Source organism: Oncorhynchus nerka, linkage group LG20 (genome assembly GCF_034236695.1).
Source record: "Oncorhynchus nerka isolate Pitt River linkage group LG20, Oner_Uvic_2.0, whole genome shotgun sequence".
Lineage (NCBI taxonomy): Eukaryota > Metazoa > Chordata > Actinopteri > Salmoniformes > Salmonidae > Oncorhynchus > Oncorhynchus nerka.
In genome coordinates, this window is record NC_088415.1 from 69,764,629 (window position 1) to 69,778,537 (window position 13,909).

At 41.0% G+C, this 13,909-nt stretch overlaps 1 protein-coding gene across 5 annotated transcripts in view; it reads left to right on the plus strand.

Annotated features, from left to right (window-relative positions):
* Positions 1-13,909, plus strand: part of LOC115103030 (collagen alpha-1(XV) chain-like) — a 59,040-nt gene that overhangs the window by 43,449 nt on the left and 1,682 nt on the right. For 3 of the 5 annotated variants that reach the window (XM_029623613.2, XM_029623610.2, XM_029623611.2), the window contains 20 exons: positions 1,729-1,788; positions 2,344-2,379; positions 6,863-6,925; positions 7,084-7,173; positions 7,269-7,304; positions 7,566-7,619; positions 7,741-7,797; positions 7,916-7,975; positions 8,281-8,322; positions 9,614-9,641; positions 9,762-9,836; positions 9,993-10,018; positions 10,311-10,409; positions 10,627-10,771; positions 10,943-11,007; positions 11,208-11,336; positions 11,459-11,551; positions 11,899-11,967; positions 13,368-13,565; positions 13,766-13,881. In XM_029623613.2, the coding sequence (XP_029479473.2) occupies positions 1,729-1,788; positions 2,344-2,379; positions 6,863-6,925; positions 7,084-7,173; positions 7,269-7,304; positions 7,566-7,619; positions 7,741-7,797; positions 7,916-7,975; positions 8,281-8,322; positions 9,614-9,641; positions 9,762-9,836; positions 9,993-10,018; positions 10,311-10,409; positions 10,627-10,771; positions 10,943-11,007; positions 11,208-11,336; positions 11,459-11,551; positions 11,899-11,967; positions 13,368-13,565; positions 13,766-13,881 (1,541 nt within the window). The other 2 variants (XM_029623612.2, XM_065005715.1) reach the window with 2 other exon arrangements.

The following is a 13,909-nucleotide window of genomic DNA, read 5'->3' on the forward strand; positions in this document are numbered from 1 at the left end:
TCATAACCAAATTGGTGTGCACACGTACAGTGAGGGGAAAAAGGTATTTGATCCCCTGCTGATTTTGTACGTTTTCCCACTGACAAAGAAATGATCAGTGTATAATTTTAATGGTAGGTTTATTTGAACAGTGAGAGACAGAATTAACAACAACAAAATCCAGAAGAACCCATGTCAAAAATGTTATAAATTGATTTGCATTTTAATGAGGGAAATAAGTATTTGACCCCTCTGCAAAACATGACTTAGTACTTGGTGGCAAAACCCTTGTTGGCAATCACAGAGGTCAGACGTTTCTTGTAGTTGGCCACCAGGTTGGCAAACATCTCAGGAGGGATTTTGTCCCACTCCTCTTTGCAGATCTTCTCCAAGTCATTAAGGTTTCAAGGCTGACGTTTGGCAACTCGAACCTTCAGCTCCCTCCACAGATTTTCTATGGGATTAAGGTCTGGAGACTGGCTAGGCCACTCCAGGACCTTAATGTGCTTCTTCTTGAGCCACACCTTTTTTGCCTTGGCTGTGTGTTTTGGGTCATTGTCATGCTGGAATACCCATCCACGACCCATTTTCAATGCCCTGGCTGAGGGAAGGAGGTTCTCACCCAAGATTTGATGGTACATGGCCCCGTCCATCGTCCCTTTGATGCGGTGAAGTTGTCCTGTCCCCTTAGCAGAAAAACACCCCCAAAGCATAATGTTTCCGCCTCCATGTTTGATGGTGGGGATGGTGTTCTTGGGGTCATAGGCAGCATTCCTCCTCCTCCAAACACGGCGAGTTGAGTTGATGCCAAAGAGCTCCATTTTGGTCTCATCTGACCACAACACTTTCACCCAGTTGTCCTCTGAATCATTCAGATGTTCATTGGCAAACATCAGAAGGGCATGTATATGTGCTTTCTTGAGCAAAGGGACCTTGTGGGCGCTGCAAGATTTCAGTCCTTCAGGGCGTAGTGTGATACCAATTGTTTTCTTGGTGACTATGGTCCCAGCTGCTTTGAGTTCTGGGCTGATTCCTCACCGTTCTAATGATCATTGCAAGTCCACGAGGTGAGATCTTGCATGGAGCCCCAGGCCGAGGGAGATTGACATTTATTTTGTGTTTCTTCCATTTGCGAATAATTGCACCAACTGTTGTCACATTCTCACCAAGCTGCTTGGCGATGGTCTTGTAGCCCATTCCAGCCTTGTGTAGGTCTACAATCTTGTCCCTGACATCCTTGGAGAGCTCTTTGGTCTTGGCCATGGTGGAGGGTTTGGAATCTGATTGATTGATTGTTTCTGTGGTCAGGTGTCTTTTATACAGGTAACAAACTGAGATTATGAGCACTCCCTTTAAGAGTGTGCTCCTAATCTCAGCTCGTTACCTGTATAAAAGACACCTGGGAGCCAGAAATCTTTCTGATTGTGAGGTGTCAATGCAAATCAATTTGTAACATTTTTGACATGTGTTTTTCTGGATTGTTTTCACTGTTCAAATAAACCTACCATTAACATTATAGACTGATAATTTCTTTGTCAGTGGGCAAACGTACAAAATCAGCAGGGGATCAAATACTTTTTCCCTCACTGTATATTACATGAAGTAACTTGAGATGTATGTTGCAATTGTATTCATCGCCATCCACTTGGTTTTCAACTATTCATAGTTTGTAAAGTATGTAAAGTGTATAGCTTGTATAGATACAGCATATTTACTATTGTAATCAGTGTGTCATATATTTACCCTCAGCTCCTCCTGAACGACACAGAGGGCATGTTTCATCAGATCCGTGGGCCCCCTGGCCCGATGGTGAGAAGCACAATGTTCAGTTGATATGTATTTCTGAAACTAGTCGATTATAATTTAATGGAAATGACCATTATGCTCTACATTAAATGGGCTGGACGCTGAAGCATGGCACATATCAATATGCCTCAGGGCAGTTTGCATTTATTGTTTTGTCATGCATGAGCAATGACATAATGATTCATACATTCTGGTCCCATCTATCATTTGTAAAGCCAGAGTGGCCTGTTTTCAATTCCTCAATGCCTATTTACTAGAGCTAGGTTCAGCTAAGTTTCAGCCTAACCATCCAATCAACCATTAATACAACCATAATGCATAATTGATCCAGAACACATACAGTTAGGTCATACAATGCATATGCTTAGCTTACTTACATAATGTATGTACACACTTACACTGAATCATGATTATATCAGGTCTAAAGATTGTTGATACATTACAGCCTTGAAATGTGTGTATTCTGTGAGATGGTTGCTAATACATGCTGCATAGACACTTCATGTTACTGTATTATTCCATGCGTTAATAATATGTGTGTTTTGTTGCATGTCACAGGGCCCCGAAGGAGAGCCTGGCAGAGCAGGATTCCCTGTAAGAGCAATTCCATTCTTAATGTGATAACCCCATATATAGCATGCAGGATCCATTGTACATTTTATGAATGACTGTATTACAGATTTAATTTAGTCTTTGCTGCCATGGGAAGGAATTGGGTATTTGTATGTATTAAGGATCCCCATTAGTTTCTGCCAAGGCAGCAGCTACTCTTTCTGGGGTGCAGCAAAATTAAGTCAGTTATACAATTTAAAAAACATTACAATACTGATAGAGGAATTCTAAATTCCTTTATGCTTTAATTGCCAAAATCAATTAGCACTCATTTCTAATTCATTAATGAATTGTAAGTTCATTAATTATGCATGAAGTAGATCGAGACCAGTCTTAAAAGCCAGGTAAAGAGCGTTTAATTCCAGAGAGTACTGAATGCTTACACACATTTCCACAGGTTATAAACTGAAAATGACGTCAGCGTTTTCCAAACGTTCCGTTTCACAAACAGAGGGCCCCTCTTAACTCTCAAGCCTCCACGTTATCAGCACGAAGTCAAGGCCAGTCAGCATAAATCAACATTCCCGACCATTTGGAGATGGCCCGTTCCCACCACCTGGAGATTTGTACAACTGAATGAACTAAGGAACAGACCTATATTGTTACTAACTCCTGACTACATTATATACAATTGGGAAAGGGAGCTAGAGGGAAAACTCACATGTACCGTACATTATAGCATTTGGACTAGTCAGTTTCTGATTGGAATGTATACATAATTAGTCATTTCAACCATATTTTCCTCTATCAAATACATTCACAACAGATTTCACAACACATTAACCTGTTGCGACGAGCCATCCCGGATCCGGGATCGTGAATACAGCCTCAAGCTCATTACCATAACGCAACGTTAACTATTCATGAAAATCGCAAATGAAATGAAATCAATATGCTAGCTCTCAAGCTTAGATTTTTGTTAACACTGTCATCTCAGATTTTCAAAATATGCTTCTCAACCATTGCAAAACAAGCATTTGTGTAACACTATTGATAGCTAGCGTAGCATTTATAGCATTAGCATTCAGCAGGCAACATTTTCACAAAAAACAGAAAAACATTCAAATAAAATAATTTACCTTTGAAGAACAGATGTTTTCAATGAGGAGACTCTCAGTTAGATAGCAAATGTTCAGTTTTTACAAAAATATTATTTGTTTAGGACAAATCGCTCCGTTTTCTGCGTCACGTTTAGCTACGAAAGAAACCTGTATCCAGGATTGTGTAAATCTATCCGCAAGCTCATTAGCATAATGCAACGTTAACATTCATGAAAATCGCAAATGAAATTAAATAAATCTATTTGCTCTCAAGCTTAGCCTTTTGTTAACAACACTGTCATCTCAGATTTTCAAAAATATGCTTCTCAACCATTGCAAAACAAGCATTTGTGTAACACTATTGATAGCCTAGCATAGTATTATGCCTGACATTCAGCAAGCAACATCTTCACAAAAACCAGAAAAACATTCAAATAAAATCATTTACCTTTGAAGAACTTCAGATGTTTTCAATGAGGAGACTCAGTTAGATAGCAAACGTTCAGTTTTTACAAAAAGAGTATTTGTGTTGACAAATCGCTCCGTTTTCTTCATCACGTTTGGGTAAGAAAAAAAACGAAAAAAAAAACAAAAACATTTAAGTCATTAAAACGCAAACTTTTTTCCAAATTAACTCCATAATATCGACAGAAACATGGCAAACGATGTTTAGAATCAATCCTCAAGGTGTTTTTCACATATCTATGGATGATAAATCCTTCGTGGCAGGTGACTTTTTCTTCTGAAGAAATGGAACGCACATGGACCTAGAGATTACACAATAATTTCGACACAGGACACCGGGCGGACACCTGGCAAATGTAGTCTCTTATGGCCAATCTTCCAATGATATGCCTACAAATACGTCACAATGCTGCAGACATCTTGGACGATAGTAAAACAGAGCTTCAAAAATTCAGCTCATTTCCTGTTTGATGTTTCATCTTGGTTTCGCCTGTAGCATCAGTTCTGGGGCACTCACAGATAATATCTTTGCAGTTTTGAAAACGTCAGAGTGTTTTCTTTCCAAAGCTGCCAATTATATGCATAGTCGAGCATCTTTTCGTGACAAAATATTGCGCTTAAAACGGGCACTTTTTTTATCCAATAATGACATAGCGCCCCCATAGGTTGAAGAGGTTAAGTGTGTGCCCTCAGGCCACTAATCTACTACCACATATCTACAACAAAAAAGCCATGGTACGTGTGTGTATTGTGCGTATGTTATCGTGTGTTTGCATGCAATTGTCTGTGCCTATGTTTGTGTTGCTTCACAGTCCCCGTTGTTCCATAAGGTATATTTCTATCTGTTTTTTTTAATCTAATATTACTACCTACATGAGTTACTTGATGTGGAATAGAGTTCCATGTAGTCATGGCTCTATGTAGTACTGTGCGCCTCTCATAGTCTGTTCTGGACTAGGGGACTGTGAAGAGACCTCTGGTGGCATGTCTTGTGCGGTATGCATGCGTGTCTGAGCTGTGTGCCAGTAGTCCCCAATTTGTAAGTCGCTCTGGATAAGAGCGTCTGCTAAATGACTTAAATGTAAATGTAAATGTAGTTCAAACAGACAGCTCGGTGCATTCAACATGTCAATATCTCTCCCAATTACAAGTAGTGATGAAATCAATCTCCCCTCCACTTTCAGCCAGGAGAGATTGACATGTTAATGTTAGCTCTCTGTGTACATCTAAGGGCCAGCCGTGCTGCCCTGTTCTGAGGCAATTGCCATTTACCTAAGTCCCTCTTTGTGGCACTTGACCACAACTGAACAGTAGTCCAGATGCGACAAAACTAGGGCCTGTAGGACCTGCCTTGTTGATAGTGCTGTTAAGAAGGCAGAGCAGTGCTTTATTATGTACAGACTCCCCATCTTAGGTACTGTTGTATGAATATGTTTTGACCATGACAGTTTACAATCCAGGGTTACTCCAAGCAGTTTAGTTACCTTAACTTGCTCAATATCCACCTTATTCATCACAAAAAAGGTTTAGTGAATGATTTGTGCCAAATACAATGCTTTTTGTTTTTAAATATTTAGGACTAACTTATTCCTTGGCTTTACTCAAAGCCAGTGGCATGTCGTTAGTAAAGATTGAAAAAAGTAAGATGCCTAGACAGCTACCCTGGGGACTTCCTATTTCTACCTGGATTATGTTGGATAGGCTTCCATTAAAGAACACCCTATATATTATGTTAGACAGGTAACTCTTTATCCACAATATTGCAAGGGGTGTAAAGCCATAACACCATACGTTTTTCCAGCAGCAGACTATGATCAATAATGTCAAACTCCACACTGAAATCTAACAAAACAGCCCCCACAATCTTTTTATCATCATCAGTAATTTGTGTAAGTGCTTGTTGAATGTCCTTCCCTATAAGCATGCTAAAAATATGTTGGCAATTTCTTTACTGTAAAGTAGCATTGTATTTGGTCAAACACAATTTTCTCCAAAAGTTTACTAAGGGTTGGTAACAGGCTGATTGGTCGGCTATTTGAGCCAGCAAATCGTGCTTTACTATTCTTAGGTAGCAGAATGACTTTTGCTTCCCTCCAGGCCTGAGGGCACGCACTTTTAGTAGGCTTAAATTGAATATATGGAAAATAGGAGTGGCAATATCGTACGCTATTATCCTCTTTTTTATCCAAGTTGTCAGACCTCGGTGGCTTGTCATTGTTGATAGACAGCAATACTTTTTTCACCTCTTCCTCACTCAGTATCCGGAATTCAAAATTACAACTCTTGTCTTTCATATTTGGTAAGATAGATTTGCATGTGTGGTGTGAGCGTTTGTTGATGGCATGTCATGGCTAAGTTTGCTAATCTTCCCAATAAAAAATCATTAAAGTAGTTGGCAGTATCAGTGGGTTTTATGATGAATGAGTCATCTGAATCAATGAATGATGGAGGGGAGTATGCCTTTTTGACCAAAATTTCATAAGGTGCTCAAAAGCTTTTTACTATCATTCTTTATGTCATTCTACTTTGTTTCATAGTGTAGTTTCTTCTTCTTTTTATTCAGTTTTAGTCACATGATTTTTTTATTTGTCAATCGGTTGTGCAGCCAAACTTATTTGCCATTTCTTTTGCCTCGTCCCTCTCAACCATACAAATTTTCAACTCCTCATCAATCGATACAGTCATTTCCTTAATGGGTGCATGCTTATTATTAACTGGGATAAGCCATTTCATAAATTTGTCAAGTTTGGCGTCTGGTTGCTTCTCAAATGACGGACCAACAAATATTCTTTACATCAACATAGGAATCACTACAAACTTGTAGTTTCCTTATCATAATGAGAAGAGTCTGTAGTTATGAATAAAACATATATCTTGACTCACCTACTATACTGTAAGTACATTATGCTCAAATACGCTTATCTTTTCTGTCCATAATTATTCTTGTGATCTTGGCCCAGGGCCCAAGAGGACCAAAGGGTGACATTGGGCTTCCTGGTCTTCACGGTCCACCAGGAATGAAGGTAAGCTCAGAGGAAGCTCTTGTCTTTAGTGTTAACTGCCCTTGCATGCTAGGGCATTTATATTCTCTAGACCTTATATCAGATAGGTAGGATTTTTATTACCTAACCAAGACCTGGTGATCATGTCTTTGTGTCTTCTATGTCTTTCCTCATCATAGGGTGCGAAGGGGGATTCTGGTGTCACGATCGCTGCAGACGGCACTGTGTTGACAGGTGTCAGGGGCCCTCAGGGACCAAAAGGAATAAAGGTGACGTCTCTTTATACCTCTAGGGTCAACAGACATTGTATGGTAGTGGTTGTCTGATGATAAGCATTCTGACCTTGTATGGGTGCTGTTTACAGGGTGAGCGTGGGTTCCCTGGAGTTGCTGGTATCATGGTGAGTGAATGAAGACTTGTTAAATCAATGCTCTGTTACATTGGTCTTAGCTATAGACGTTGGAAACAACTGTAAACATATAAGGCCGGCTTCCCGGACAGAGATTAAGCCTAGTCCTGGACTAAAAAGTACTTTTGATGGAGAATTTCCATTGAGCATGCTTTTTAGTCCAGGAATAGGCTTAATCTGTGTCTGGGAAACTGGTCCCTACTGTCTACTGAGTGAAAATGTTATGAAAAAATACCATGTTTTCTTTTTAAGGGACCAATCGGACCAACCGGACAAAAAGGAGAATACGGGTTCCCTGGTCGACCGGTTAGTGTTTTTAGTCACTACTCTACTGTCACTACTGTTTTAATTTGTTTGGTTATTATATGATAGTTTCTTCCGTCACTGTAATCTGCCCTATGTAAGTGTTTACCTTTTTCTTCTGTAGGGACGACCTGGAATGGCAGGGAAGAAGGGAGACAAGGGTGATGCCATTGGTCAACCAGTAAGAATCGCCATTTTTGAACGTGATTTTATGGGATTACAGTACAATCAACTAACTAACTAATAGAAAAGTGAGGTGTCATTGACTGTGATTTATTGATCGATGTAATTGTGTTTAGGGACTTCCTGGTCCTCCTGGCCCTCCCGGTCCCCCAGGACCAGTAATAGGACTCAATGGAGTAAGTACAGTATGCCTGTATACTGTAAGTAAGAATTGATGTGTTGATGTCATTGCTGTTTCTCTATTATTATTAGAATGCATTGTGGATGGGAATGGACATTTGATTTTAGTAGCAATGTTATACAGTAGCAACGAGACCCACTGGAGACAAACAAAACAGAGCAACAAATGAACGGTCATTTGTCTCCAGTGGTGGTGTAATGTCAACACATGAAGTACTCGCTTTCATTGGATATCCAGATGCTGTCAATTATGTCGCCATCAATACTAGCCTGATGTCATAATTTCCCTCTGAATCTTAAGACAGTTTTTCCGGTCCGTCCCCGACCGTTCTGCAAAACACCAGTAAGTTTGTGTTTGAGCACCTTTAAGGCCCTTTGGGTGGGGCGGCGCATGTAAGTCCGTGGGCTCTTACCTCTAACAGGCAGTCCTTCATCTCCTCTCCTCCTGTCTGCAGCTGTGCTGTGTCTCCCTCCGCATTTCCTGGGTTTGTGGTGGTCCTCACAACAGCATAAAGCTGGCTCCTGCTCTTCCGCAGGTCATAAGGTCATATGTGACATCATACAGTCCCATTATATGTGACTGGAACATCTCAACCACACTGAATAGTCACATTGACTTCAATAGATACATTTCTGAATTGATGAATTCAAACTCTTTTGAATGTTCAGCCTGCTTTATGCTGACAGTGTAAAAATCCAGTAGAAATTTAAAGAGCTTTTTTTCCCTCGAGTGATCCGGTTCCTTTATTAACCCTGGGCATGTTGCTGTTGCATGGGTTTTTATCTGTTGGGTTTTCAGCTTTAGAGCGCTAAGAGGTTATTAATCAAATCAAGCTTTGTTTATACAGCACATTTCATGCAACACAATGTGCGTTACAGGACAAAAACAACAAACATAAGATAAAAAAAACGAAAGAATGACACAAACGGAACCACTAAAAAGCATCCTAAGGAAAAGCAAAGCTAAAAAGATGTGTTTAAAGATCTATTTTAAATTTGTCCACAGTTTCGTCCCCCCTCAGATTCTCTGGCAGGCTATTCCAGGCTGGGGACATAATAACTAAATGCTGCCTCTCCATGCCTCTTGGTTCTAGGCTTTGGGATAGTTAAGTGCCAGAGGACCTAAGGGACCTACTAGGTACATACCTTAAACACATGTCTGACATGCATTGGGGTGCACTATTGTGGATTGACTTATGAAACAATAGAAGAATCTTAAAATGAATTTAAAAACTCACAGGCAGCCAGTGTAATGGTTGCTCTCCGTCTTCTAACTTTTCTGCAGTTCAAGGTGGCCAAAATAAGAACATTCAACTGAGTTCCTTACTACCTCTCGCCCTCCTTGTCCTCATTCTATGTTTAACTGGTGTGTGCAAGGCTGGCAGGGATGTTTTAACACCTAAATGAATCTTCATGTCTCCATTTTAATTTCCCAACGTTTTTGACTGAACAGAAACATCTTTACTTGTTGTCTGTATAGGATGTACAGCTGTTTTGTTAGTGATTATTTTGGGGGAATTATGTGGAACTGGTTTTGGGTGTAATTTTATATTAGCCATATTGTTTGTGACATCTTTCCACAACAAGTTTGATCCACAATAACAGTATAATAAGCATACAATCTTGTGTTTTAGGTGAATGGCAGCAGGGGATCATCACAAGGTAAGTCATCAATGAATCACACTGACAATATCGGATCACCTATCCAGCCTATGGAGCAGGGTTTACATTTTTATAGATGATCTCAGTTGTCTCATACACCTGTACTGTATTTCTGTAAAGGTAGCAGGAGAGGAAACAGAGGTGCTAAAGGAGAAAAGGGAGAGGTTGGACTGCCTGGAACACCTGGAGAACCAGGTATGTATGTGCAGCCAAGGGTGCAGTTTCTCCTCCATTTAACTTGTTTATTGGCAATTAGCGCACTTAATTATAACAGAAACTGTATGCATGAGCGTCTTCAGACATATGTTTGCAACAGACGACAATTAACTAAGATGTCTTCTCCCTCCTCAGATGGTGTTCTTCCCGAAGGCTTTGTGGTGAGTCTTTTTCCTTAAGTTCTCTAAGGAACATTTACCGGTTCAACTCTCAAATACTGCATAAGTAGTGGAAATGTATGTTATGTAAAACTCTTATGCATGTCATAGGGCGGCAGGTAGGCTAATGGTTAAGAACGTTGGGCAGTAACCGAAAGGTTGCTAGTGCAAATCCCAGAGCCAACTAGGTCAAGAAATCTGTTGATGTTCCCTTGATTGCTTCTGCAAGTCGCTGTGGATAATGACTCAAATGTACATGTAATAGACTGATTCAGCCAAACTGTGTGTTCCACAGGGAGAAAAAGGGGACGTGGGCTATGAAGGAATGAAAGGAGAGAAGGGTGACGCTGGGTTGCCTGGCCCACCAGGTCTTCCTGGGAGATCAGGCCTTGTGGTGAGTAATTTCAGGCTCCAAATACTCAACAAAGTACAGTATACATTATACATTTACCTTGTATACATTTACCTTGACTAAAAACTGTAGTCAAGCTAAATAGAAAAGACACTCATTTCCATACATGATAAAGCTTTTACTTTTGTATGTTACATTTGGAAATATGACAGTAAATATGACAGTGTCTCTGGCCATTTTGTATATGATTTATATGTAGGGTCCAAAAGGTGAATCCATTGTTGGCGCCCCTGGTCATCCTGGAGCTCCTGGTGAACCAGGAGTTCCTGGCATTGGACGACCAGGCACTCGGGGGCCCCCTGGCCCAACTGGACCCCCTGGACCACCCCCTGTCTATGCCTCAGGTAGCTGTGCACTGTGTGCTCGCTAAAATACAACATCTTAAACTAAGCCTTTCTGTCATGCTTTAGTTTAGGGTGAGTTCCAAGTTCATGTATTTAATAAAATACACAAATGTATGTTTAGTAGACCTACAGTACACTGATATACTTTTGTATGACTGTTCTATTTTTCAGCTGTGAGTATTCCTGGCCCACCTGGGCCTCCTGGTCCTCCTGGGATTACTGGCTATGAAAATCTGGTAAGACAACCAGTAGGGTACTTACTTCCTTATATACTCACCAAGTCAACATAGGTAAACATACAGGGAAATGTGTGTATGTGTTTTTGTGTACCTACTTGTGTGTGAGTTTGCGTGTGCACTATACAGTTCTCATATTGCCACCATGGATTTATCTGTTGTCTATGATTCAGTGTGAACTTCCTCTCTTCTCACCCCAGGTGACCACATACAGGAACACCATCACTCTGATGAGGGAGAGCCACCGTGCTGCAGAGGGATCCATGGCCTACGTCTCAGACAAGGGAGAACTCTATGTTAGAGCCAGAGATGGCTGGCGCAAGGTTCAGGTACTGTATGCCGTTACAGTCCCACAATCCCACAGTTATGTCTTCAGTTACTTAAAAGCCTTTGGCATAGAAAATGAGATGTTGCCTGTGCTTATTCAGTGATGAGTGTCCTGTCTCTCCAGCTTGGTGAGCTGATCCCTGTCCCAGCAGAGACCCCATCCTCCGCATTGTCCCAGGCCCTGAGCAGACCAGATCGTAGCAGACCACACAGGCAGGTACTGTGGCAACAGTAACACAGCACCCACTGTTGTTACACTGCACACTGCATCTGGGGCGTGCTTATATTTGTCCTGCTACACACAAGTGCGTAATGGAAATGTTTTTTTTTTTGCATATCCAAACAGCGTCCCTGGAGCAATTAGGGTTAAGTGCCTTGCTCAAGGGCACAACAACAGACGTGTCACCGTCTCGGCTCTGGTATTCGAACCAGTGAACTTTTGGTTACTGGCCCAGCGCTCTGACCTAGGTGCTACCTGCCACTCTTCAGTCTATTATAAATGTTTTATTTAGGATTTCTTTACTCACGGCGTGTCAATCTTTGCTTGTGTCTCTGTTTTTTTAGGAACTAGTTGGAACTAGCTACATGCCCAACTATAATGTCCTACCTCATATGGTTCACTCAGTACCGGGGGTAAGACTTCATTTTCATATACAATATGCTATGGGTTTATACCTCTGTTGCACATTGTTTACCATGGACTTGCTTAATTAACCTGTCTAGGACACAGGTTCCTCTAACGGAACCCCCCCCCCAACATTCAGCTGAAAAGGCAGTGCGGGAAATTCAAAAATGTATGTTAGATCACCACCAAATCCACAAAAAAAACACACAGCCATTTTTCCCAGCCAAAGATAGAGTCACAAAAGCAGAATTAGAGATAAAATGAATCAGCAACCTTTGATAATCTTCATCAGATGACACTCATATGACATCATGTTACACAATACATTTATGTTTTGTTTGATAATATGCATATTTATATCCACAAATCTCGGTTTACATTGGCGCCATGTTCAGAAATGCCTCCAAAATATCCGGAGTAATTACAGAGAGCTACGTCAGATAACAGAAATACTCATCATAAACTTTGACGAAAGATACATGATTTACATATAATTAAAGATACACTCGTTCTTAATGCAACCGCTGTGTCAGATTTTTTAAAAACGTTAAAAGCATACCATGCAATAATCTGAGACGGCGCTCAGCCATGTTGGAGTCAACAGAAATACGAAATTACATCATAAATATTCCCTTACCTTTGATGATCTTTCATCAGAATTCAGTGCAAGGAATCCTAGTTCCGCAATAAATCGTTGTTTTGTTCCATAATGTCCATTACTAGTGTCCAATTAGCTACTTTTGCTAGCACGTTTAGTTCACATGTCCAAAAGCTGGCACTGGTCCAGGCGAACTCGGACGATAACTTCAAAAAGTTATATTCCAGGTCGAATAAACTGGTCAAACTAAGTAGAGAATTAATCTTCAGGATGCTATTATCATATATATCCAATAACGTTCCAACCGGAGCATTCGTTTTGTCTACAGAGTAATGGACCGCAAGGTGATATAATGACTACTGCGCGTAACCAGGAACTGGCATTCTGCCAGACCAGTGACTCAAATAGCTGCCATCCGGTCCCACATCACACTAGAGGCTTCATTCCACGTTCTACTGACTGTTGACATCTAGTGGAAGGCGTAGGAAGTGCGAACAGATCCATATCTTATTTGGATGTGAATAGGCGATGAGTTGAAAATCAACCAACCCCAGAATTTCCACTTCCTGTTTGGAAGTTTGCCTGCCCTATGAGTTATGTTATACTCACAGACATAATTCAAACAGTTTTAGAAACTTCAGAGTGTTTTCTATCCAATTGTAATAATAATATGCATATATTAGCATCTTGGACAGAGTAGGAGGCAGTTCACTATGGGCATGCAATTCATCCAAAGTGAAAATGCTGCCCCCTATCCCTAAAAGGTTTTAAGCTGTGTTGTCTAAGTCCATTGACTTTTTTCTTCTTCAGCTGCACTTGGTGGCCCTAAACGCTCCGTTCTCTGGGGACATGCGTGGCATCCGGGGGGCAGATTTCCAGTGCTACCAGCAGGCCCGCACCATGGGCCTCACCGCTACCTACAGAGCCTTCATGTCCTCACACCTCCAGGACCTGGCAACCATCGTCAAGAAGGGAGATCGCTACAGCATGCCCGTCATCAACCTCAAGGTACAGTTGTTCTCTCTTATGACAACTAAAACACAAACAATGGACTGATAGGTCCTTCGTTTTTTGGTTATGATGTGGTAAGACAGTTGTACTAATCTCATTATGGTATAGTCATATTTTTCTAAATGAAATATTTCCTTCATTGAAACTACAGGAAGTGTGTGACTGTAAATGTGCCTTTAATCGTATCTTTTCCACAGGGAGAGGTGCTCTATGGCAGCTGGATGAACATCTTCTCTGGGAATGGAGGTGTGTTGGACCCATCAATCCCCATCTACTCCTTTGACGGACGGAACGTCATGACGGACCCCACTTGGTTAGTGACCAGCTTTGGCTGACCCATT